Source organism: Acomys minous, assembly GCF_964271855.1.
Source record: "Acomys minous genome assembly, chromosome: 8".
NCBI classification, from domain to species: domain Eukaryota; kingdom Metazoa; phylum Chordata; class Mammalia; order Rodentia; family Muridae; genus Acomys; species Acomys minous.
The window spans coordinates 11,345,123-11,371,940 of NC_140489.1; the positions used below are offsets into that span (position 1 = coordinate 11,345,123).

At 48.0% G+C, this 26,818-nt stretch overlaps 1 protein-coding gene across 8 annotated transcripts in view; it reads right to left on the bottom strand.

Annotated features, from left to right (window-relative positions):
• Positions 1-26,818, bottom strand: part of EML1 (EMAP like 1) — a 173,396-nt gene that overhangs the window by 20,948 nt on the left and 125,630 nt on the right. For 5 of the 8 annotated variants that reach the window (XM_084793524.1, XM_084793520.1, XM_084793522.1 and 2 more), the window contains 10 exons: positions 14,559-14,587; positions 13,757-13,807; positions 9,973-10,102; positions 8,918-9,067; positions 8,001-8,070; positions 6,359-6,469; positions 5,445-5,540; positions 2,837-2,971; positions 2,094-2,193; positions 1,286-1,440 (listed from right to left, as the gene is read on the bottom strand). In XM_084793524.1, the coding sequence (XP_084649650.1) occupies positions 1,286-1,440; positions 2,094-2,193; positions 2,837-2,971; positions 5,445-5,540; positions 6,359-6,469; positions 8,001-8,070; positions 8,918-9,067; positions 9,973-10,102; positions 13,757-13,807; positions 14,559-14,587 (1,027 nt within the window). The remainder of the gene's footprint in view (positions 1-1,285; positions 1,441-2,093; positions 2,194-2,836; positions 2,972-5,444; positions 5,541-6,358; positions 6,470-8,000; positions 8,071-8,917; positions 9,068-9,972; positions 10,103-13,756; positions 13,808-14,558; positions 14,588-26,818) is intronic. The other 3 variants (XM_084793523.1, XM_084793519.1, XM_084793521.1) reach the window with 1 other exon arrangement.

Sequence of the window (26,818 nt, forward strand, 5' to 3'; positions counted from 1 at the left end):
ACACAAGGAGCTTAAGGGTATCCTGGACTATGTAGCAACAACCTCTATCAAAAACAATTACAGAGATTAAGGTCCTCATGAGTGACTGGGGAAATGCTCCATGGGTAAGAGCACACACAGCAGGAACACTAAGACCCAAGTGTAGGTCTCTGTACACACCTGTGGCGCCAACACTGGGCGTAGATAGAGACAGGATCATTGTCTCAAGGAACTAAGGTGGAGAGTCATAGAGCAGACACCTGACATCCTCTTCTGGCCTCCACAAGTATGAGCACACATGTGCATGCATGTGCGCACACATACATGTGCACCTACAACACACACATCACATATACACTCTCTCCCATACAAAATATATAAATAAGGACACAATAACAAGTCTTCATGGGAAGGGAGGGGCCTGGTGACATGAAAAGCTCAGATGAACCATTTTCTCTACTAAGTAACCATGAGAAGGACAACTTCATATGCCCCAACAGTGCCCCAGACAACCAGCATGCCACACGGAAGCTAAAGAAATCCTCCATGCGGTCACATGCTAGGGCTGGAGTGCTGTCCCTCACGCTGACGCCAACTTCACGGCCTGGCTGCTCATAACTGAGAACTAGGGTGAGAAAGCTCAGGGAGGCTGCTGGGTGCTGGGTCTCGTCCCTGGCTCCCATGCGAAGACAGGCTGCTCTCTAGGTCTCAGGTGGCGAGATGAACCACAAAGGACTGAAAGTGTTAGAAAGCATGTGGGTCTCGGCGGAGCGCTGGGGACAAAGCAGGTGCCCAGCACACCTGGCCCGCAGTGGTGCTATGTACAAGCAGCACGCTGGGAATTAGAGAAGAGAACGAGGGCCTGGGGACAAACTGCAAGCCTGCCTAAAGGACCTGTAGAAAATGAAGACCACGTCTATTAAAACAGTGTCCCGGGGGCTGGGTAAGAGCACTGGCTGCTCTTCCAAAGGACCCAGGTTCAATTCTCAGCACCCACATGGCAGCTCAAAACTGCCTATAACTCCAGGCCCAGAGAATCTGATACCCTTGCACACACATACAGACATCTAGACAAAACACTGATGCACATAAAAAATAATAAATACAAAATTAAAACAGTGTTCTAAACAAAAAGTGTTGGGTAGCCTCAAATCCTATTGTACTTGAACATAAACTGCCTCTGTGGTTTTTCTAAGATTGTTGCTTGCCACATAATTTTATCTATTTTTTCTCCCGAGACTCTGAGCTTATCCAAACCGTAAGTAAATGTCAAGCAAACAGGATCAGGGTCCTCAGGGTGCTTTACCTCTGTTTTGTGAAGCTTTTGATAGTTTCCATTCCAGGAAATAAGTTTCCGGTCTTTCCCTCCTCCTGACACCAGCGTGCCGTCTCTCAACATACAAAGTGCAAAAATGCCGCCCTCGTGGGCCCCTTGAACTGCATAGCTGATCCGATTTGTACCTAAACGTAACAGGAAAACTACCATTAACTAGGAAAGCATCAAAAGGCCACCCTCAGACCAGTGCTGAGCCCCATGTCAGTTTGTTGTAAAGGTGTTGTGGTAAGTAATGACATTAATATAATATGTTCCCAGTAAGGTTTCAGATCTTTGACACTTTCAGAGTCCCAGCACGCATGAACTGGATGGTTCTGTGATTGAGAAAAGCACAGTGACCTAGGGGCTGCGTGGTTCAGAGCATGGGCTTTGTGTGTGTACTCTGGCTTCTCCCTAGTGGGCCGCGCCCCTGGACACGTGTCTCATCAGTATTGGTGCTTGTCTGTCAGGTGCTATGTGGATCAGAAAAATCACCCACATATGTCACAGCTATGTAGCCATTAGTAATTTCTGCAATATAATTTGCTAATTGCTCTCCCAACAAAGTGACTAATTCCATCACACTCTCCATAAAAAGTCTTTTACAATGGCATATGCAAAGCCAGCGACCCTTAATATTCCCGTTTTCTTCCATCCTGGCTTCATGGTTTCATTAAAATCACACACACAAACACACCTACGTAACTGGGAACTTAGCTCATTTATAAACATTGCCTTCAGTGTTTTAGTTACAACATTACCAAAAACATCAAACGGTTTTAGGAGAATTGCCCATTACCTTTTCCCCACACCAAGATGTTGCCACTTGAGTCTCCAGTAATGGTGTCACCATTTTCAGAAAATGTCACGCACAGGACAAACTTTGGCTTCTCTTGTTTCTGTGGGATGTAGTGAGTACGCATGGGCACACTGTTTTCTGAAGACATCCATCCTTTTATTTGCGTTAATAAGCTAGGACCCCCACCAACCCCAGCTGGATGGCGTCAGCCTCTGCAGTGACCTTTGGGGCCTTTCTGTTTTATGTACTGTCAGGAAACATGTACCTCCAGATTAGCGGCTCAAAGAGAAAGAAATTTCTGGCAACTCTAAACGGCTGGGAAATCCTAAAGCTGCAGCCAGTTCAAGCAGGGTGGTGGGTAGTAAGGGGGGACAGAGGGGATGCACTACACTGTCAAGCTTTCAGGATGAGGGACAGGGCACAGAAAGTCCCCAGGACCCTTAGCAAATTCAGCCTGCCAGGCTCTAGTAGCTGGTGCCTGCCTGCAGGCTCCTGGCAGCCGGTTGCCCGCCCCTCCCCCGCCCAAGAAATTATGACTTCCCTTTCCATTTTATTACCAGGGAGCTCCTAAAGACACTGAGAGCTTCTCAGCTGTATGGGAACACCAAAGGAGCATCATTTCTTTTTACACCCTTATATTTGTTACTAAAACAAATGCTAAGACTGAACTATCCCAACGCTCCCTTAAAACCCAGCCCCTCACACATGACATGCCGGAAAACAGAACTAAAGGCACAGTTTACCTCAAACAGCCCTTGCTTCTTGTTAAGGGAATTTCCTTCTAGGGTCCAAAAGTAGAGATGTGACTTCCCGCAGGTGACTATGATATTGGTGTCTGTGGGGTGGAAATCCGCAGCAAACACCGCTTCGTTTGAACACTGTAAGAAAAAAACAAAGCAGAGAAGTAAATGCCACAAGCCTCTTACAGAGCTTAACAAAACTATCCAAACAGAGCACTGGGCCTCTCAAGCCCCACCGACTTCATCTTGTATGGCTGTTCTGCCTGCTGCCTGCTTTCCCCTTTGTCTTTTTGCCCTATGGCTGGAGGCCAGATGTCAGGGAGTACCGAGAAGGCAGCTTTGTGTCTGGCTGAGTAGTTGGGTCACTCCTTGGGTGGTGGCTTGCGGACATCTCACCGCCTTCTCCTTTCCCAGTGACTGGGATCCCCAGGAAGGACCCAGGACCCTGCATGTCCTGACTGCCTGATCCTGCCAGAAAAATCCATATGACGTCCAGGCCTGACGTCCCAGTCTGTCATGCCTGGCTCTGACTGTTGCTTCCATGTACCAACTCAGTTCTGTGTTCTTAATTCTGGCTAGTGCTTTGCCTCTGGTTGCTTCTAAGCTGACACACGGGGCGAGCACCATACATGCCTGCCAGCAACATTAGAAAACAGGGAATGTCAGGCCAGCAAACACATCCAATGAGAACTCAGGTCAGCATCCCAGACGCTGGACCGAAAGCTCAGTAGCTAAAGCTGTCTGAGGGCAACGCCCCATGAGGTAACAAGGCTGGCAATGTTATCCAAGGAAGGCTGACTGATGGTTTCTCAGGGTTAGCTAAGGCAGGCTAACCAAGGCCGGCAGATGCCAACAGGGGTGCTCTTGACGGAAGGAAACCATAAGAGAGCTATAGGAATGCCAGTTCAACATTCTGGGCAAAGCTGACTGGAGGCAGAACCTCACAGGTGCGGACATCCATTGTTCCTGCAGCCCCAGAGCCTGGCAGGCACCGAGGACCTCAGTCATTGTCCACCGTCAGCACTCCTCACAGTGGCAGCCCAGCACACAGTGGACACCCGGGTTTGTTGAATGAATGAAAGTGAGCAAACATGTGACGGGATGAATTAAAATTACAAAAAAAAAAAAAAAAATCTGTGAAGCCTGGAAGACAGGAAATACCCTGCCAGGCTTTAGGCAGGATCTCACAAGGGAGACAGATATAATGAGATCTGAAGGGAAGGCTTGTTCCCAGGGGTGGGGATGTTGGGCAGCCCCGGAGCTTGCTGGGATATGGCTATGGGACACTGCTGTGGGACATGGCTGTGGGACTCAACTGGGACACAGGACACGCTGGGACATGGCTGTGAGACACGACACGGCTGGGACATGGCTGTGGGACATGGCTGTGGGACATGGCTGTGGGACACGGCTGGGACATGGCTGTGGGACATGGCTGTGGGACACAGCTGGGACATGGCTGTGGGACATGGCTGTGGGACATGGCTGGGACATGGTTGTCGGACATGGTTGTGGGACATAGTTGGGACACAGCTGGAACATGGCTGTGAGACATGGCTGGGACATGGCTGTGAGACATGGCTGTGGGACATGGCTGGGACATAGCTGGGACATGGCTGGGACATGGCTGTGGGACATGGCTGGGACATGGCTGTGGGACATGGCTGGGACATGGCTGGGACATGGCTGGGACATGGCTGTGAGACATGGCTGTGGGACATGGCTGGGACATAGCTGGGACATGGCTGGGACATGGCTGTGGGACATGGCTGGGACATGGCTGTGGGACATGGCTGGGACATGGTTGTGGGGGACATAGTTGGGACACAGCTGGAACATGGCTGTGGGACATGGCTGGGACACAGCTGGGACATGGCTGGGACATGGTTGTCGGACATGGTTGTGGGACATAGTTGGGACACAGCTGGAACATGGCTGTGAGACATGGCTGTGGGACACGGCTGGGACATGGCTGTGAGACACGACACGGCTGGGACATGGCTGTGGGACATGGCTGTGGGACATGGCTGTGGGACATGGCTGGGACACAGCTGGGACATGGCTGTGGGACATGGCTGTGGGACATGGCTATAGGACATGGTTGTGGGGGACATGGCTGGGACACGGCTGGGACATGGCTGTGAGATGGCTGTGAGACATGGCTGGGACATGGTTGTCGGACATGGTTGTGGGACATAGTTGGGACACAGCTGGAACATGGCTGTGAGACATGGCTGGAACATGGCTGTGAGACATGGCTGGGACATGGCTGTGAGACATGGCTGTGGGACATGGCTGTGGGACACGGCTGTGGACACGGCTGGGACATGGCTGTGGGACATGGCTGGGACATAGCTGGGACATGGCTGGGACATGGCTGGGACATGGCTGGGACATGGCTGGGACATAGCTGGGACATGGCTGGGACATGGCTGGGACATGGCTGGGACATGGCTGGGACATGGCTGGGACATGGTTGTGGGGGACATAGTTGGGACACAGCTGGAACATGGCTGTGGGACATGGCTGGGACACAGCTGGGACATGGCTGGGACATGGCTGTGGGACATGGCTGTGGGACATTAGCTTCAGCAAATGGCTTGAGTGAGACCTTCACGTCGGCCAGTCTCTCTTCTTTCTGCCAATCCCACACAGACAGCACGTGGTCATTGGAGTCGTCCACAGCGCACAGGTGGCTTCCTCCATTCTGCCAAGAACAAGCGAGTCACAAGAAAACGACACGTGAAAATAAAGGGGGGACAATCATGATTCAAAATGACCGCTAATGTTTCTTTTTCTTTTCTTTTCTTTTTTGAGACAGGGTTTCTCTGGGTAGCCCTGGATTTCCTAGAACTAGCTCTGTAGACCAGGCTGGCCTTGAACTCAAGAGATCCACCTGCCTCTGCCTCCCCAGTGCTGGGATTACAGGTGTGCGCCACCACCTGGCGAGTGTTTTGCTTTTTACTGAGGAGTTCATTACAAGGCTCTGTAAAGAGTAGCACAGCATGAGGTTTGGTGGGTTGCGGTGGTTTGCACTGGTTATGGCAACAATGGGGAAACAGAGGCAGGAGGAGGAGTCTCAGAGCTTCCTGGCCAATCACCCTGTCTTACGCAGATAGCCCCAGGTGAGGAACAACAAGTGAGGTGCCTCTGCATGCACACAGCTACGTGCTCACCCCCACCATGTGCACCAGCACACATCCACTACCACCAACACACGTAAGGGTTCGTTATGTCATAGATAAAGACCACACACTCATTGCTTTTGAGGCCGGCTTTCCTGGCCAGGCACATGGCTACTGTATGCAGAGCAGAGCACTGGGGCGGGGGGGGGGGGGGGGGGGGAGGAAACACACAGGAGTCTTCAACGTGACCATGTCTGTGGATGAGCAAGTGGGAATGCAAGTCTCCAAAATGAGATGGCTTAAGTACGGGTCTGTTGGACCAGCATGCATTGAGAAAGGCCAGAAGCCATATGGCTGGAAGTGTTCGATGGGAAATGTCCCTGTACAGTCTCATACTTACAGATTTTGAGAATGCGATGCAGGTGACAGCCCGGTCAAAAAAGCCTATTCCGATGACATGTAGCGTGTTCAATGTCACAGAATCCCAGATGCGTACGTGTGGTGGCAGTTGCTGTTTGAAAAGGATATGGCTCTCATTCATGAATGTCAGTTAATTATTCCTCCTAACCTTGGAACTATAAAATTATTTTGACAGTGACTTCAGTTTTGCCAAACAAACGGTCTTTTTCTGCATTTGAAGAGTCCACCCATGAGTGTTGCTAAAACATTCCCAGCGGCTTAAGGAGACCCTGGGCCCTGTGAACATCTGAGGTGTCGGGAGAAGGCTAGGTTTTAAACTGACTATCCACTCTCCAAGAACCATACCAGAGGAACTGACATTCCTTTTGCTTATTTGCATTTCTCTAAATTTTAGAAATGACATTTTTGCCAAAGAGAGCATCATAGTGCAATCAGCAGATTCGTCATCAGGAAAGGGCATGGTGTGGGCGTTGCGCCCAGCACACAGGCAGGTGATAGGTGAACCTTGTTCTAATTCAGTCTTGCCTCTGAGTAGGTAGGCACCAAGCACCATCATGTGGCCTCTCTGGGTTTATTCACAGGTCAAAAATGAACTCAGATAGCTGCCATTATCAGTAATTCTCCCTGATTCCATCGTTAAGGATTCAATCTCAATGGGGAATGGAGATACACTTTCCTGCCACTAGAGGGCAGAGTAAGCAGTTCTAATTTCAAAGAGCTCTCCAATGCTTTTTCTTTTTTAAAACATGAGCAACTGTTCCGTTTATGTGAGTTTACATAACAGTAGCTAGAATGTTCATGTAAAGCAGCATAAAATTTAATGGTTAAATTTTTATGTGGTTAAACATCTCAGCAGATGTTTTCTGGGCAGGTACGTGTTGATAAAAAATGAACCTTCCTGTCCTGATCAGTTTCAGGTAACATATCACACAAGGACAAAGCTGAACACACAGAGGCTTAGGAGCTGTAAGAGTTTTGAATAAGACTTGACAACCACCCATGGAAGCCGGCTTGGAAGTGTAATAGGCTAGTGTTAGGCTCCACTGGGTCCCTCACCTCCTTCTTTTAAACCCAGATTTAAGTCTTGCTAAAGTGATTGCAGAGTTTGCCTGGAGCTCCCAGCAGCCTCTGTGGGTGCTTTGCTATTTTAACTCTGCTTACCCGATTGCTATATTTTCATGTTGACCATGCATGGAGATAATAGTTTCAAGAATTACTTGATTCTTTGGCAAGACAATGAGGTTTTCAGTGTGCTGTTGCTGCTATTGGTTGGTTGTTATTTTTAGAGACAGTGTCTCGCCAGGTAGCCCAGGCTGGTCTTAAACTCCCACAGCTCTGCCTGCCTCTGCCTCTTCAATGCTGGGATTAAAGGTGTGTGACACCCCAACCAGTGATCATGCTATTTAAAAACCTGCTGAAATTAAGGGGAGCCCAAGGGGAGGGGGGTTTAATGTCACAATGGTACATTCAATTTTCACTTTGCAGTAAGGTCTCCTGGGGAGGACCCAGAAGTCCTGAGATGCTGCAAGAACCGTGACCAGGCAGATTTATCAGCAAAGGTGTTTTCAGGAGGTTGTTGTCAATTCCTTACCAAAAATAGGAAGGCAATGAACAATCCTCACCTTTCCATCCTTAGATGTGCCCGCGACTTGTCCTGTTGCTATGGTGATCTTGTCAGGATGGACCGCTAGGCTAAAATGAGGATATTTGTCAGATCCCTCCACCACAAAGGTGAGCTTTACTTCTTGATCAACTACAATCTTCCAAAAGTTTACACAGAAGAAATGCGTACTGCCGAGCTTCTTAGAGACTCGCCCCAAATCCCCAAACAGACCAACTACCTTAGCCAACAAGTGCTGTTTTGTTTCTCAGACTCCCCAATTTCTTCTTGGGAACTTTGAAATGTAAAGAAAGGCATCTTTTGTTGGGAAAATACCATTTTGGTCTCAGAACAGGAGACTTAGTTGACACACTTTCCTACAAGTCATTTTTGGGTGTGTTAATTAGGAATGATGCCTTATCTTCTGTCAATAGAATTTTTTATCACTAGCCAGGGATCCAGGGTGACCACAGATCCATCCATGCATCCATCCACCCACCCATCCATCCATCCATCCATCCATCCATCCATCCATCCATGTACCCATCCACCCAATCACTGCCAGGCCTCCCCTTAGCTATAAAATGAAGTGTAGGCATAGCAAGCTCAGCAACAGGTACACAACAAAGCATGTTTATCTAAAATGAAAGATCCAATTCGAAAGAAGCCTTTAACATATGATGCGCTAAGACAGCTTCCTGAAGCTTTTTCTCACATAATCTGGTCACACAGTACAGTGAGGACAGAGAGCTGCTATGAACTGGGCAGCAGAGTTAGGGAGTCCAAAGACAACGTGGAGAACAGAAAGGCAGCTTTGTGAGCTTCGCCCAGTCTGGCTGCTGAGCCCAGCGCCACCACACCCCTGCATGCGCTCCGGTGAGGAAGTCTTGGCTAAGGGAGGCTCACCTTTGCTGTGACAACCTGTTTGTGAGGACTCACCACTTTACGTCGTCGTTGTGGCCCGCGTAGTGCCTTTGCAGCTGCTCCTCCACGTTGTAAAGTACCACAACCGACGCGATGAAGTACACGGTCTCCCCCGTTGGGAGCAAGTACAGGTTATTGCGACAGTCTCGACCCCGGTACCCATAGCTTGGGGTATGTCAAGATGACAACGGCTTGCCTTTGAGAGCTGGTAAGATGCTGCTGTATTTATTCAACACACATATAAATGCCGTGCAGCTATTCCTACCAGTTTTGCCAATTTAAACAACACTGAACTGAAAACCTGTGCAGGGTGTGGTGGTGCATGCTTTTAATCCTAATCAGGTCTCTGTGAGTTCCAGGCCGCCTAGGTCTGTAGGACAAGACCTTGCCTCAGATAGGACAAAATGAAATACACCTTCTGCCTAATGGACCTGAATACCTCCATGCTTGAAATAAAGTTACAAGTGGTCAGGGATAATATGAACACATTGCCTTGCAGTACTGGGGACTGCATGGGCTGGGCGAGTGCTCTGTCACTCTGTCACTATGCTTGAGACAGGTGACCACTGTAGCCCAGGCTGGCCTCAACAAGGATCTTCCTGCCTCAGCCTCTCTTGTTCTGAGATTACAGACAGGTCTGGCTACACATCATGTCTGGTGTGAACATGTTGTTGTTGTTGTTGTTATTATTATTATTATTATTATTATTATTATTATTATTATTATTATTCAAAGTCCTAGATTTTACTGAATTTTGATTATCTTCACTAAGCCTGCGGCTTCTCTGCCTAATCAGCTGTTCTTTCAGATTGACCAGAAGGCCACAGCATCGTATTCTCCTGCCCCTAAACCACTCCTCTGTACAACGGTCACTTCTATGTCATCATTTCAGGAAGACAGCGGGTACACATTTGAACAGCAACCACAATCATGAGAATTTGCCCCAAAAGTGCTTCTCCTGCATGGTCACATCTGGAAACTTGATTTTTTTTTTTTTACAAAGTTAACAGTAAAATATTCAGCTTTTACAAGGCGTCACCACGACGATCTGGCCAGTGAGTAAAGGATACACCCACTCGAGTTTCAGCCGCTTTGTTGGCAACTCAGCTTTTGCTTCCAACGTGTAAGAATCCACTTGGTCTTTGGGCATGTACATGGTGACCGGGCGGCCTCGAAGAAACATTTTTACATATCCTTCTTCTACAAAAACAATGAAGATGTCAGTGATATATCTTGGCACACTCTGCTTAGCTTGTCAATGCACACATGGCAATTTCCCTTGTGTACCTTAAAAGATTTTTTTAAAATGCATTTGCTTATCTAATGCGTTGGTTGGTACAGAGGCCACATTGCACATGTGATAGTCAAAAAACAACTTGTGGGAGTTGGGTCTCTCCTTCCACTGCATAAGATTCAGGGGATGAAACACGGACAGTCAGGGTTGGGTAAGCAGCTTTACCTGCTGAGCGTCTCACTGGTTCCTCCACCCACTCTCCCGCTCCATCATGTCCTTTTCAGTTAGTGTTCCAGGAGATAAAATCCAACACACAGGGGCTGGAGAGGTGGCTCAGTGGTTAAGAGCGTAGACTGCTCTTACAGAGGACCCAGGTTGGATTTTTAGCACCCACATCAGATGGCTCACGACACCCCAAGGGATCTGCTGGCCCCCTCTGGCATCCTTGGGTAATTTTACACATGTACACACACACACACACACACACACACACACACACACACACACACACACACACAAATAAAAATTAAATTAAAAATCTAACACAAAAATCAAATATCTTGAAACAAAAGATTGTGTCATTATTTTTAAGCCTCACCACTCCAGTTCTGAACATTCATAAGAATTTGTAAAAGGTCTGAACTAGACTCCAAAAATCATTTCCTGTGACATCTTGGTGTCATTATGCTATCATCAGGAAAAAAATGTACCACAAAGAATCATACATGCTTGTGATTCCAGCACTCAGGGAGGCAGAGGTTGGCAGATCTCTGTGAGTTCCAGGCCAGCCTGCTCTACAAGTCGAGACCAGGTCAGCCAAAGCTTCACAGAGAAATCCTGTCTCAAAAAACCAAAAAACCAACACCCTACCCCAAAATAATTACAACTAATCAAGAAACACACTCAAATCTGTTATGGAGCCCAATATATATCAGTATCAGACTTTAAGAAATATTCTTTGATATTTAACTTGATCGTTATACAAATATAAAATATACTTCCATGTATCTTTTACATTGTACAGTTATTGCAAATGCAAAAAAAGTTAAGTCAGAAGAAGTGCATACAAGGATGCAATAAAAAAGAAAATGCTAAATTATATTTAAAAACAACAACAACAACAGAGTAGAGTTTCCCTGTGTAGCCCTGGATGTCCTGGAACTCACTCTGTAGATCAGGCTGGTCTCAAACTTAGAGATCTGCTTGCCTCTGCTTCCCTAGTGCTGGGATTAAATGCATGTGCCACTACTGCCTAGCTAAATAAATAAATCTTAAAAGTAAATTTTTTTTAATTAAAAAGAAAATGCTTAAAGAGAAGCTAAAAATGGAAAATGAAAAAGAAGGAGGAGGAGGAGGAGAAGAAGAAGACCCGACAGAAAAGGAGGGGGAGAGAGTGAGAAAGAGAGTGTGAGGAGAGACAGAGAGTGTGAGGAGAGACAGAGAGTGTGAGGAGAGACAGAGAGTGTGAGGAGAGACAGAGAGTGTGAGGAGAGACAGAGAGTGTGAGGAGAGACAGAGAGTGTGAGGAGAGACAGAGAGTGTGAGGAGAGACAGAGAGTGTGAGGAGAGACAGAGAGTGTGAGGAGAGACAGAGAGTGTGAGGAGAGACAGAGAGTGTGAGGAGAGACAGAGAGTGTGAGGAGAGACAGAGAGTGTGAGGAGAGACAGAGAGTGTGAGGAGAGACAGAGAGTGTGAGGAGAGACAGAGAGTGTGAGGAGAGACAGAGAGTGTGAGGAGAGACAGAGAGTGTGAGGAGAGACAGAGAGTGTGAGGAGAGACAGAGAGTGTGAGGAGAGACAGTGAGGGGAGAGACAGAGACAGGGAGGGAGAGGCACAGGCGGGGAGGGACAGGAAGGGGGAGGCAGAGTTTTCTGGATTGACTATTTCTATTACAATAACTTTATTTTTAACCGGAAGCTATATTACTTGGATGCATGTGCGTATATGCACCGTATAGCGTGACAGGCGTGTTTGGAGGCCAGAAGAGGGGGCATCAGATTCCCTGGGACTGGATTTACAGGGGACTGTGAGCTGCCCTGTGGGTGCTGGGAACTGAACCTGGATCCTCTGCAAGAGCAGCAAATGTCCTTAAGTGCTAAGCTGTCTCTCCAGGGCCCTAAAATTACTTTTAGTATTCCAATAAATAAAAGGGCCAAAGCGGGGAAAGCCATATATGTTGACTGAGGCAACTTCTGCCCCCCCCCCCAAAAAAAGAAAAACTCCAACCCACTTTGGTATTCTGACTAGAGTTCTAAAGCTATAATATGAACAAAGAAAACACTCTTGGACTTGTGAGGTAGGAGACAGCGCCTCCGTTCTGATGCTCTTGCAGACTGGCGAATCCAGGATCAGTGCCCTCTAACCCAGGCAGGGGCAGCCAGCTAGGCCTGTACCAAACTCACAGAACATCACCTCAGGGAGAATACTAACGAGGATAAACTGAGAGGCAGCCATAGTACTTCAAGGGCTGGAGACTTTCAAACAGCGCATGCAACGTCATTCGTCACCACGAGCATGCGCTTCGGATCCCGGTGCACGTGACCCTCTTCACTCCGGCTTTATGAAGCTTGACTTTCAGGCGAGGGCCATAAGCATGCTCATCCCCAGGCACGCACGCACAGGGTTCCAGCCACTGCCCCTGCCATGGATGGGATGTCCCTTACATGGGCGCCACCCTCCCTGGCTGTATCCAGATCGGTCTGGCCAAGGTTGCCCATCACCACAGGCTTTCTTACAGACAGACCCCACAAGGATTCTCCTTTGAGGCCGGAAGTATCTCTCAGGACTTTCCATGAGCCTCAGCTCCAGCTCTTCCCTTCCCTTCTCTCTCTAACCGCTCGCCCAAGCTGCCGCTCATTCGTGGTAATCACACATGGAGACTTGGAAAGCAGGCACAAGCCCCGCCGTAGAGAAAAGGGAAGCAGGAATGGCAGAGTTCAGAGGGAGATGGAAACTGACTCTGCCAGCTTTCTCAGTGACACCAACATGAACCAACTCTGCGTGTGTGTGTGTGTGTGTGTGTGTGTGTGTGTGTGTGTGCATGCGTGCGTGCTTGTGTGTTCTAATGCCCATGTAAGGGCATTTCCAAAAGACAGAGGGATAGAGAGCCCGTTGTGCTGGTTAGACACCAGGGAGGACTGTTTATGACTGAGGTCTCCTAACTTTACCATTAAAAATTACTGACTAAGCCAAAAACAATAAACAACAGCCGTGTGCCGTTGTGCACTATAAACCAGACAGCCTACATCTACAGGCAGTACCACAAGAGGAAGCAATGCTGTTTTCAGACGTGTTAGGAGCACAACACACAAGTCGCGAAACCTAGAGGTGCTAGTGAGGAGAGGGCCAGCGGTGCAGGGCTTCATGCCAAACAGGGGGACACTCAAGGCGCTGCCTGAGAGCTCTCCTCAGATGCTTCTAGAGCTCCTATGATCAGGCAATGATGGGTGATCAGATCACAGCTGCACGTTGAAGCCCATCCAAGTGAATGCTGAGAGGTGCACCGAACGTAGGACAGATCACAGACACGCCATGCGTGGAGGCCTCTGCCTGTATGGACGGTCTCTGGACCGGGGCGGCAGCCGTGTGCAGGGAGCTGTGGGCTGAAAGCTCTGCCTACCTTTGCAATGTGTCACCCGGCGCTTCCCTTGGGGTTTCGGAGACTGAAGGGCTAAACAAAGACATGGCTGGTACCGCAAGTGTGGCTGGCCTGTCTGCTGGGGTGCTACTGTGCCTCCAGAAAGGGCAAGGGGACAAGGGGGACCTGCTCAGGTTGCATGCCTGTAGGTCTGTGGTCATTACATTTCAAGGGATAAATCTTTGTTTTGCATGGAAAGGGGAAAACTGGGCAAATTAAAATCAGATGAATTTGTTTAATTGCACACTTAGAATTTTTCGCATGTTTAACTAAATCTTAAAACACAGCTAATATGTTAAAAAAAAAAAAGAGAGAATGTAGCATCTGCTTTCTTATAAAGTTTGATTTAAAGAGTATACAGACAGCTATGTATGAAGTATTGGTTTGTAATTCAGGAAATTAGAGGCAGAAAGGTATTTTGAACAGGGTGGAACAGCTTTAGGGAGGGGCTACTTTCCCTTGGGGAGGAGTGCAGAGGAGGTGGGTGGACCAGGGCAGAGGCTAAGGGCATTCTTATTGGGAAGTTCCGCCTCTAACCCTCACTGACCTCCGCGTGGGTCTGACAAGGAGCAGCTAGGGGTCTACCTCGACCTGTTTACTGGTGATCCTGCTGTTATCTGAGCTGCCAGTGGCCGCTCGGTGACACTCACAAACACCAGAGCTCTTTTCTGAGTCCCTATGGCCTGACTTGAGGTCACCATTTTCTATTTACCATTCAGTCAAGGTCTAAATTATAGCCCACCTCCACCTCCGCCCCTCAATCCAGAATGAAAACAGAACTTACCTGGACTGAATGTAGGCTCCTTGGGTTTGCTGTGAAAATAAGCCAAATAAAAATAGTATTTATTTATAGGTATGTATAGTATATGTATATATTTGTACGTATATGTGTGTTTGAGGTGTGTATGCATCTATAGATGTGTGCTTGCATGTGTGTGGCCATACATGTGTGCGTGTTCATGTGGAGGTCTGATGACACTGTCATGGATTTCCTTGATTATTTTCCATCTCACATATGGAGGGACAGTCTCTCACTTAACTCAGAGAGCACTGTTTCATCCAGTATGGCTGGCCAGTTTGCTTAGGAGAGCCCCCATATCCCCCTCCCTCACACAGGTCTACAAGAGCACTGCCACACCCACCCTGCTTTTATGTGGCTTTTGAGGATCTGAATTCCTGTCCCCACTCACGCACTGCCAGTGTTTGATCTAGTGAGCCAGCTCCCCAGCACCTCCAAACACCCGGCCACCTGGGGTGCTTCCTCTCACAGCACCACAGATCCATGTTACAGCCATTTCCCACAGGCATGGTGTGTAAATAATATGCATTGACTAGAAAAGCAAGGAAAGCAAGGCCAACTTCATTGCGAAGGAAGCATGTATATACAAAAATGTTCAAATTTTAGTGAATAAGATTGTAATCCTGATTTGTAACAAAAGTTGTGCTTCAAGGAAACCAAATACAGGTTAGGGGCTGACAGCTGGCTAGTCTAGGGGAGAGTGGCCCTGGCTAATATATAAGCTCTCTTTTCTGCTCTCCCTCAGAGTTAAGGAACTTATTTAGAAAGAGTAGAGTCCTATTTCCTGCTACAGAGATACCTGCACATTCGTGCTTATGGGTGCACTATTTATAACAGAAGGGGTGGAGTCAGCTATATGCCCATCAACAGAAGGGGTGGAGCCAGCCACGTGTCTATCAACAGAAGGAGTGGAGCCAGCCATGTGTCCATCAAAAAGGGGTGGAGCCAGCCATGTGTCCATCAACAGAAGGTGTAAATGTTTTTATTTACTCATATGAGGGGAGGTGATGAGAACTGTACACAAGCTTTATGAATACATGCCTGGAAGCTTCTAGCCTCCATATAATCTAATCTTCTGCAAGCCCAGACCTTGAAGGCTTCAGCTTCCAGCCTCTGTCTGCTAACCTAGGCCTAGAACATTTTCCGCCTCCGAGACTTACTGCTGAATAAGCTCACCCTTTCTAGTTCTTTCTGAACTCTGGCTGGCTCAACTCAGCTGTTCTGGCTCAAGACTCCTCTCCAAGCTGACTGATTCAAACTGCTTTTCTCTGCTTCTCACTGGTTTGCTCTGCTTGGAAAAATTGCCTCTGAACTCCACGAACTGAACTGCACAAACTCAACTGTACTCAGTTGCATTGACCTACATTGAATTGCGTTGAACTGTATTGTATTCCAGAACTCTCCTGTACTGTCTCCACCAACTCTTGTTCTGTCTCTGCACTGTTCTTAAGTAGATTCTCTTTCCTGTCTGTTTTCATGAGAGTTGGGTGTATCCTATCTCTGACTCCTTCTGTCAAATCTTTCTCTGATTCATCACTTTGTCTGTCCCTCAATTAGACATCATAGTTTGGGATTAAAGGTGTGTGTGTACTAATGGCATGTCTGTAGTCCAGCCAGAGGGATTAAAGGCGTATACTAAGAGGTGTCTGTATTACCCCTGGATTACCCAGGCCTAGGTCTTTGGATGTGATCCCTTGCCAAGTAGCCATGTTGTTGGATTAAAGTTCCTCTAGAAGAAGAAACGGAACAAGCTAGCTGTCAATGAACAGAAGGGATGGAATCAGTCAGATGTCAATCAACAGAAGGATAAACGTGGTACAGACACACAACGGAGTTTTATGCAGCTGCAAGAAAGATAAAATTTACAGAAAATGGATAATTATGGAATATATTATATTAACAAATAATCCAGACTCAGACAGACGTTACACATTCTAGTTAGGGTTACTATTGCTGTGATGAAACACCATGCCTTAAGCAACTTGGGAGAGAAAGGGTTTATTTCAGCTCACACTTCCAGGTAACAGTCCATCACTGCGGGAAGTCAGGGCAGGAACTCAAACAGGGCAGGAACCTGGAGGCAGGAGCTGATGCAGACCATGGACAGGTGCTGCTTACCGGCTCCTCATGGCTTGCTCAGCCTGCTTTCTTATAGAACCTAGGACCACCACCCCAGGGGTGGCCCCACCCACAATGCTCTGGTCCCTCCCCCATCAGTCACTAATTAAGAAAACGTCCTACAGGCTTGCCTACAGCCTTATAGAGGCATTGTATTTGAGATTCCCTCCTCTCAGATGACTTCAGCTTGTATCAAAGTAACATAAAACTGACCAGCACACATGCTCTCTCATATGTGGATCCTAGCTTGCAATGTCTGTGTGTAGGTGTGTGAGTGGGAGCAAGTAGGTATAGACTATGAAATATAAAAGGAGAGCCAAGAAAGGAAGAGGAGATGTGGGGTGAGGAAGGGCAATAAAATATATGCAATGCAAAAGTGAAAAATAAGGGAATACAAGGGGAACTGGGGAAAAGTGGAGGAGAAGAGGGAGGAAAACAAACAAACATGTTTTAGGTAAGCGGAAGAGAGGGCTCAGCAGTTAAGAGCACTATCTGTTCTCTCAGAGGACCCAGGTTCAGTTCCTAGCACCCGCACGGCAGGTCAAACAAACCATCTGTCACTCCAGTTCCACAGGATCCAACACCCTTCTCTTCATGGTGCACAGGGGAACATGCAGGCAAAATACCCATGCACACAAAATAAAATTTAACTTAAACATGTTAAATTAAAACAAGGTTTATTTGAAAATGCCATAATGAAGCTTAATACTAGCTCACTGGCTAAACTTTTTAAAATTATTGAAGTCCTTGGTGAAAGCACTTGTGGGCGTGGACTTCCTGATGAAAGCACTTGTGGGCGTGGACTTCCTGATGAAAGCACTTGTGGGCGTGGACTTTGGGAGCACATCTCCTGAGCGGTAACTGGTCTAAGGGTGAAAGGGGGGGTGGGTGGCACAGAAGCCACCTCAGAGGAGATGTGGGGGTGTCACTGCTGAGTCCAGCTTCCCTGGGTACCAACCACTCAACAGGCAGAAACAAAGCCCCAAGGGCCAGGAGGAAATGCCTCAGTTGGATCAAGGTCACTTTGGGAATAAGCAGAACTTGGAGGAAGGCACCAGATAAGAAACAAGAAGAGCCTATGGCTTCAGGGCCACTTCCTGTTTGCCCCTCCCCCACCCCTCCCCCCCACTCTCCCCTCCCCACCCCCACAAGAACAGCCACCAGTGGGGAGGTGGCTCCCTCTCCTTTGTCGACCAGAACTTAGAGGCTGCCACGGTTTTAGCTAAAGGGCTGTCATCTGGAAGCTTGGTCCCCCAGCAGAAGTGCTGAGATGAGCCAAAGAGGTCAGGTTATGGGGGTTATGATCACTAATGCATTACAGTCAAGAGGCTGGGTTAGAGTGACACAACCAGACAGACTCGGTGGCACGTCTGTAATCCCCTCACTCGGAAGGCAGAGGCAGGCCGATCTCTAGTGAGTTCGAGGCCAGCCTGGTCTCCGAAGCGAGCCCAGGATACACAGAGAAACCCTGCCTCCGAAAAGCAAACACCAAAGAATGACACAACCAGAAGCAGACACGCAGGGAGGGCAGCAGGGAGCACGAGCCACTCCTTGTATCCCAGCTGGGAGATTTCAGCTGTTCGTCCTGCATCGCCCAGCTTTGCCAGTTCTTCCTGCCTTAAGCTATGAAACAAAGCAGAAGAAATGAGACTATTGCCACAAGGAACATTGGCTTAATCCAGTGGTCCTCAACCTTACTTATGTTGTGTCCCTTTAATATAATTCTTCATGTTGTGGTGACCCCCCCAAACATAAAATTAGTTTGTTGCTACTTCAAAACTGCAATATCTGATATGTGGCCCTGTGCTGCTAGAGACACAATCTTTGCTTGCTTGAACTAAAAAACCAAAACAAAACAAAACATAAGCATATGCCTTATTACAGGCAAAAAAAAATTTTTTTTTGCTCTTTAGGCTGTTTTAAAAATAATGGCAGTTGAATGTATAACTGTCTCATTAGCCAATCATAGATATGTTACTGTGAAATGCACAGACTCCTTACATGTTAAGAATTTGTGCACAATAGCCGTGTTTCAAAGGCAGATACATACTTAGTATCACTTATTTTATGCATGCACATGTATGTGGTGGGGTGCATATATTTTACTTAGGGATGTGTGTGTGTGTGTGTGTGTGTGTGTGTGTGTGTGTGTGTGTGTGAAGACCAGAGGCAAATGTCAAGAGGTTTTTTCTAGATTATTCACTTTTTTTTTCCTTCTTCACTGGACTCACTGACCTGGCTATGCTCGTCGGCCCCTAAGCTTCAGGGAACTGTTAAACCATATCAGGATATAGTTTCTGCCTTCATACTACTATGGTTACAGGCACAGACCCACTACGCCCAGTTCTTTACATGAATTCAAGGGTCTAAGCTCAGAATTCAATTCTTTATGTGTTAGGGATTTTGCTGCTGTGATGAAACACCACGACCCGATGCAACTTGGGGAGGAAGGAGTTATTTTAGCTTACGACTCTGAGGTCACACTCTATCGCTGAAACAAGTCAGGGCAGGAACCTGAAGGCAGGAGCCGATGCAGAGGCCACGGCCGGCTGCTGCTTATGGTCGGTCCCCCATGTTTTGCTCCGTCTGTTCTTATAGCATCCAGGACCAGCAGGCCAGAGATGACCCCGCCCACAGTGAGCAGGGTCCTCCCGCGTCAACCGTCAATCCAGAGAATGCCCCACAGGCTTGCCCACAGAATCTGGTAGGGGCATTTTTCTCATCTGAGGTTTCCTCTTCCCAAATGGCTCTAGTGTGTGTCAAGTTGACATAAAACTAGCCAGCACATTTTCTTGCATGGCAGGCATTCTATTAACTGATCTATTAATGATCTATTAATTTGATCGTCTATCAAAATCTCAACATTACCTCTTCTCTCTTGAGTTCTAACTTGAAATACAATGGAAAAAAAAACCACCTTGACTAGAAGCCATCCTTCAGCCTTGCTATATCAGGGCTATTACCCATCAGTACCCTTGACTTCCAGGCCACTCCACGCATGTGTGGAGAGGGTGGTAGGGCTGCTGCTCGCACACAGTGGCTCAAACCTAAACAGAATTAGCTGTTGGTGAAAGCTTTTCAAACTCTGAACTATGGTCAAGGAACACAGGACTGTAAAAAGCCTGGCTGGCTTTCCAGTCTAAATGCTAGGCATCCCTTGGGGCTACATGGCCCCAGACAAGCTATCTAACCCCTGGGCTAAGTAGCTGTGTCTCCAGCTGCTGTTCTGTGGCTTTCCCTGAAGCATTCCAGTAGACAGGCAGCATGGGCTCCGCGCCCCTCCTCCTGGACACTGGACACCAGCCTGCAGATGACACACGGGCTGCTGCTTGGGTCTACACTAGCGGCCACTTCCTGTGAGGTCTTCTTGGATGTCCAGCCCACACTGCGGTCTTCCCACACGCCCCGCGCCTGCTCCACCCTCGGGTCATTTAACCCTGCATTTGATTTTGCTTCTCTCCACTGGGAAGAAAGGCTCACAAGAGCAGGATCCCCACCCTGTTTACTGCCGCACTTTCAGGGCGAACAGAGGGCGACTGCCGCCTGGCACTAGGGGCAGCAGGACCTGAAGGCTGCTTCTCTCTAGTTCTTCCCTCGGACCTCATACCACAGATGACTTGGCGTGCCTCAGAAAGTCTCTTGGTGTCCCCACCCACATTCCACTCAGGTCTGTTTTGGGCACTCCCTGAAGGTCTGCGGAAAAGGAGTATCTGAACGTGGAATCCTTCGTTGTCTGGACCTCTAGGAATTCAACCTGTCACCCAGCCCACTCCTGGCTTATGATGACTTCCCTCTTCCCAGCTAGTCATGTGTTTTCTTTCTGACACATCAACATTGCAGCATGGGCCTGCCCGCCTCTATTCTTCCTTCCTTCCTTCCTTCTTTCTTTTCTTCTCTTTTCTCTTTTGGTTTTGTCCCAGTATATAGCTTGGTGGCTTCAGCTCTGCCAGACTAGAACAGGTGTCTTTCTGTGGCTCATCTGGCCTGTCCCCACTGCCAGAGTCCTTGTCACTCATGTATTAGGCCCATGGGCAGGGTGAGGACAAGAGAGGGAAAGTGAAGAAGAAACAGACAGCAAACCTCCCAAGGTTATATAAACAGGATCGGGGAGCCAGACAGGAAATCAAAGGGCAGGAAAGGGACTCTTGGCATCATGATGTCTCTCACAAGGGTGAAAGGACGTGGGCACCTGCCTTGAACACTGACTTCCATGATCACAGTTTCCAGAAATAGGAAAACACAGTTGTGAGCACTGAGGAGGACCTGGGTTCATATCCCCATCACCCACACAGGAAGCCTAGTGCTCGCTGGGGTGGGGGCACCTAAAGGATGCTTGGGGCCCTCTCGCTAGTCAGCATAGCCAATCGGTGAACCCCAGGTTGAGCGTGAGACCCAGTCTCAAAAACCAGTGGGTGGGAAGTGACTAAGGAAGACAACTGACACTGACCTCTGGCTGGCACACATGTATATGCAGGTGAGTACGCTCACACACACATACACACACACACACAACTACAGACAAATGTGCACTGAGAGAGAAACTCCACAGGGGAAATCAAACCCTCAAGGACGCTTAAATCTCTAGGAGTCTGAGGAGAATGGCTTCTAAGAACAGGTGACACACGGTGGGCACCAAAGCCACTTCCCACTTGCCTATTTTACCCACAAGAACCCACTTGGATCTCTATCTCAGGAGTCCTCTGCTAACACTCATAAAAAAACAAACAAGTGAATAATGCCAGCATCTGTTATTTAAAGCCCATTAAGAGGCGAATTGCCACAGGGATTGAAGAGTGAAGAAGCGATCTTTTAAGAGATCAGAGACTTACTGGGCCTCCAACACAAAACACAACTCTAAGGCTAAAGTGTTGTGTTGGTGGTCAACCTCTAGGTGGCGCTCTTTACCAGTTTCTTAAGTGGTTCTAGGTTTTTATGTAATTCCATTCATTCAGGGACTGCTATTGGGCAGTTTTTGTGTCCCTTGCACTTTTCAAAGTGCAGCAGGACCAGAGACTGAGAAAGGACGATGCCTCTGCCCTCCTAGAGCCCAAGGGAGGCCATGGGTGGGAATAGGGGCGGGGAGGATGGAGGAGGGTTACAGACACACAGCCATTCTACAACACACCTACCTCAGGCGAGGGCTAAAAAAGGGGGCTGAGCCTGGCAGGGTGAGGTGAAGTCTGTCCAACACAAACACTTTCCCCCCACCGGCACCCCCCCCCCAAACACACACACTCTGCAGCACCAACGGGAAGACCACAGCAGTTAGGTGCTGGGAGGCTTCTCAGGGTGACTTTAAGATGGTTTGAGCATCGGTTTATCAGTTCAGGGCTGCCTTTCCAAGCTAACTGCTAGCCTAAATCCTTTCCTACTTTCCCCACTGGTTTGTGTTGGGTCTTACTGAAATTGAGGAGGCCAGCCCTGGTCTGTTACCATGCCATCAACACGTCCTGTGAAGACGAATCCTTTCACACAGCCCGTTCCGTTCCCCGCCCTGCTTTGCAAGGTGCCACTCACAGAGCACAGAGTAGGTCTGAGTGCAGCACTGCTGCAAGGCTGTGTAAACAAGGTGATAGATGTTGTCCAAGTTCCTGATTCCTCTCTTTTCAGGTTGGGGTAAGAGGCACGGAATTCTAAAATGTCTGTGACAGTCACGTCCCACGTGATCTAGCTGCACCTGGGAGGAGCGTCTCCCTCAGGAAGTGTCTGTGTTGGGTTAGCTTGTTAGAGATTTTCTTAGTTGGGCTAACTGGGGGCGGGGAGAGCCCACCCTGAATATGAGCAGCGCCATTTGCCCTGGGCTGTGTAAATAAATGTTGAGAGGGGCTTGAGAGAACATGAACATGCCTGGGCTCATTCTCTGGCCTTTAAAAAAAAAAATTAATGTGTGTGGGTGCCTTGTTTGCATGCATGCCTGTGTGCCACGTGCATGTCTGCTACCGACAGAAGCCAGGGGAGCAGGTTGAGCTCTCGGCACTGGAGGTACAGATGGTTGTGAGCGCCCCCTCCCCCAGCGTGGGTGCTAGAAACCGAACCTGAGTCCTCTGCAAGAACAGATGTCATTCTTCTTTTTTTTTTTTTTATGTAGGATAATGTGTCAATTTTTAATATATTTTATTAATTTATTCATATTACATCTAAATGGTTATACAGATGTCATCCTTAACTGTGGAGCCATCATTTCACCAGCCCCACAGTCTCTGCTTCTTACTATGGATGCTACCCGTTTAAGCTCCTCAGGCTCCTGCCACTGTGACTTTCCCTCAGTGACAGACCCTAACTGGGAACTGGGAACTAGAATAGTTGCTTTTTATCACAGCAACAGAAGCAAAACTAGGACAGTCCCCAGGAAGAGGATCAGACATGCGCAAGCGAGGACCTGATCCCTTTGGATGGAGCAGCAGCAATCACAACTACATGTGACAACTGCAGGCCAGCCCCCAGCGTAAAGGATGCTCTGGGGGGACCTCAGTCAATCTCCATGGCATATGGGAAGTAGGAAGCAGTATTATGTTGAAAAATCTTCCCTCATGCCCCAATTAAAGTAATTGAGACTCAAGGGGTGAAAAGTGGCAGGGCTGGGGTGGAAACTTGGGTGTGACTGTCAGGCTTCATCATTTTAACTTTTTCTCCTTTCATTAAGAGGGATATGCATATTTGCTCAACAAATGCTTCCCGGGCATCTACTATGTGCCTTGGCCTTGTTCAAGATGCTGACCTGGGGTTAAGGAAAAACCTCATTGGGGTTGAAGATGGAGGCACATTTCTGTAATCTCAGAACTTGGAAGGCTAAGGTAGGATTGTGAGTTCCAGGCCAGCTGGGCTACAAAACGAGTTCAAGGCTAACCTGAGACATTGGTGGAACCCAGTTTTTGTTTTTAAAGGCCCCAACACACACACACACACACACACACACACACACACACACACACACACACACACACACAGCTGTCTGGTAGGGATGTTCAGATTATTCAAAATTGCATTGCATTGTAGCTAAGGAAATCTTTACACTATGATGGAGAGGAGAATATAAGGAAAAGCAAACCTCTCCTGCAGCCTGTCAACTCACGTCAACTACGTATTGCATGATTTGTTTGTGTGTGTGTGCTAAAGAAAACCTTGTTCCTGCCTGTGTAAAGCACACTGCACACTTGAGACTGGATGTGTGGGGACCCACATGTGGAGTGAGTCTCTCTGCTGACACAGGACTGCGCTTGTACAGCAAACCAAAGAGAGGCCAGTGATGTCAAAATTAGCCACGCCACCTGCAGGGTGCCCTAGAAAAGAAAGTGTGGTTGGGAATGTGGAATGTATCCAGTGAGTCCTGGGTCACTGCTGACACTAGAGGGGACCTTCAGGGCCTCTTGGGATTTTCAGAAATGGGTTAATTTGTGAAATAAATTCTAAAAGATTAGGAAAGATAACACCCTGGGAAGCAGAAGAGGGATGCTGAAGAGGTGTGACGTCAGGGCCCAGGAGAGGAGGAGGGGCCTCAGCTGAAGAATCTTGACCCCGAGGCTGAGAACAAAGGTCACTACTTAGGGTAGCAACATAGAAGCCAAGCAACTGGGCCGGAAGGAACTGGAGGAAGCAAACAGAGGCCAAAGCCAGGGCCTGCATCACTCCAGGAAGGAGGAGAGGTGGCCCAGTTGCCCTCCTCTGGCTGTAAGGAGCAGGGCTGCCTGCTGGGTTCAGGCTGTTCAGAGTAACAAACATGTGCCCAAGGAAATACTTTGTTTTTCCCTTCAAATTTGTTGACGCCAAAGACCAGCATTGTACATGGTGTGGCAACCAAGTTTCCAACAGATAGCTAGATAGTTCCTAATCTACAAAAGCAGCCCCCTTGCGACAAGTTGTAAAAGGACACATAATGTCTTAATCTCTATCACGTATCTCTGTCAGTGGTGATAGTGGAAACACTTTCTCAGTCCACTAACATATAACGGAAACTGTGCTTATAAACTTAGAACAAAGTAGCCATTTCTCTGATATAAAACTTTTTAAAGTTGAAAAAAAATCCTTAGTGGATTAGTGTACTGGCTATATCACACTGTTCTTTCAGAATGTTACCGCAGATTCCCTATTTAAATTTAATAAGCACTTCATGGTGACAAGACTCATTATGTAATTATTAATATTCATTTTCCATGAATATTACATAAAGTAAAATATTACATTGCCCTACAGTGCTTTTGTCTCTAATGGAAGCATTGTCAGCGTAGAGATTAAATGCTGTTAAAATCCTGAGGCAAAGTACTTTTACATGTTAAACAGTCTAAGATGGAAGGTGACGACTGTACAAAGCCACAAGAAAGACTGTCAGTTCCACCCATCACTTCTAAAGAAGATGAGAGCCGGGAGAAAAAAGATGGAAAACACAATAATGAATGCAGCTCCAAATAAAAGAGATGCTCGCCCTGTTTTAAGAGAAGTGACTGCATGTGGGGAACGCTCGGGATTCAGCGAACGCTTGCTTCCTTCTCAAGAGTAAAGAGTTGTATAACGCATACAGAGTTGCCCTGTAGTTGTTCTCACAGACACTGGGGTGGCATTCTTGTGCATACGGTGTGACACAGTGAGCATTTTGGCTACCGATGTGTGAGGTTTGAGTGCACAGATGAGGGCAGAGCCCGACTTCTCTGGGTGACATCAATGCGTTTCTACCTACAGGCCAAAGGCTGCCCTGAGAGGAAGTGGGAGGGCCTCCAGCCACCATGGGGAAATCATCCAAATTTCTCCAGTCAGAAGTCATCCCTTCTGCGGTTAGCGTACGGCTACAGGTGCCCAGCTCGCAGCTGGGAGGATCGTGGCGCGGGCCATCCCTTCCCAGAATCACGGTTAGATTTTGTCAAAATCTGGGTTGTATTGAACCATTCATTCATACAAATGTAATTAAACCTGTCAAACCAAAGAAAGGAGCGGTCACTTCGGAAGCCATCAATCAGCTTCACTGTACACACAAGGAAGAGAATATTGACGCCTCATGCGTTCTTCTCCCGTGCTCTGCTGCCCTACACAGATGACCCTTTAGTGAGCGCCAGGCAAGGCATTGAATGTTTTCTTCCCCGGTTAGCATCGCTGCAGGAGTCAAAAGAATGAAGCACAAAAAGTCTCAAGATCACAGAGGAAAAGCCAGGGCTCTCAAAAGTCAAAGTGTCCAGATCTTTCCAATTGTTTTCCACTCAGTCTTACTGCCTACAGGAACCGAACAGGCAGATCTTTTCGGATGGGAGGCAGCCACCTAAGGTGACTCACTGGAATTTAGAACCCCAGTGAGGAGAGACACCAGCCTGCTTCAACACACCCCCCCACCAACCACCTCCCCCCATTCCCTGGCTGAGGTCATGGTAGAATCCGCAGGGCCCCTCCCTAGGCTTTTCTCGGGATTAGCCTTAGAACCCCAGTGAGCATCTGTGAGGTTGGAGCTGAGGGGGTGGGGCGAGGAATGAGGATGTGGTGAACTGGGTCAGGCAGTGCCCACATCACCAACTTGACCCTATCACCCCTATTGCTACCCCAACAGGCTCCTCCAAAATATGTGCCAGTAGGAGTGGGGGCCCAAGTGTCCTCTCTGAACCCCCTGGCAGCAAGCTGGCCTAGGTGCTCTCTAGGTTGCAATGAGATGGAGGGTTCGGCTTCAAGTGGACACTTTCAGGAGCCAGGATTATTTTTGGAAAATGATTTGCAAACATTCCCATTCTCTCATTTCCAAATCAAAATGCCTTCCTGCGGCACTTCTCAAAACCCCTTTGTAAACATCCTTTATGGAAATATCTACGCAGCACATTAAGCAAAGCCATAGGATTTAAAGGAGAAAACAGGTATGGATGTTACACAATGTGGTCTCCTGATAAAAATCAGATGTTCCTAAGACCTGCCAAAACAGACATTTCAGATCAGTACCAACGTCAGCCCGAATTCCATTCAGAGCAGCCTTGGGGCCCCCTGGCCTCACTGCCAGGGTCTTACCACCCGATTAGCATAAGATTAGATAATCTTCCCCTGAGTCTGAGAAGATGAGCTCATGGTTTCTGAAACGGTCAGCAGACTGTGGACTCAACTTACTGCACAATATAAATAAAGAGCTGTCAGTATTGTTAAAATTTGTTTCAGTCTATGGTGTG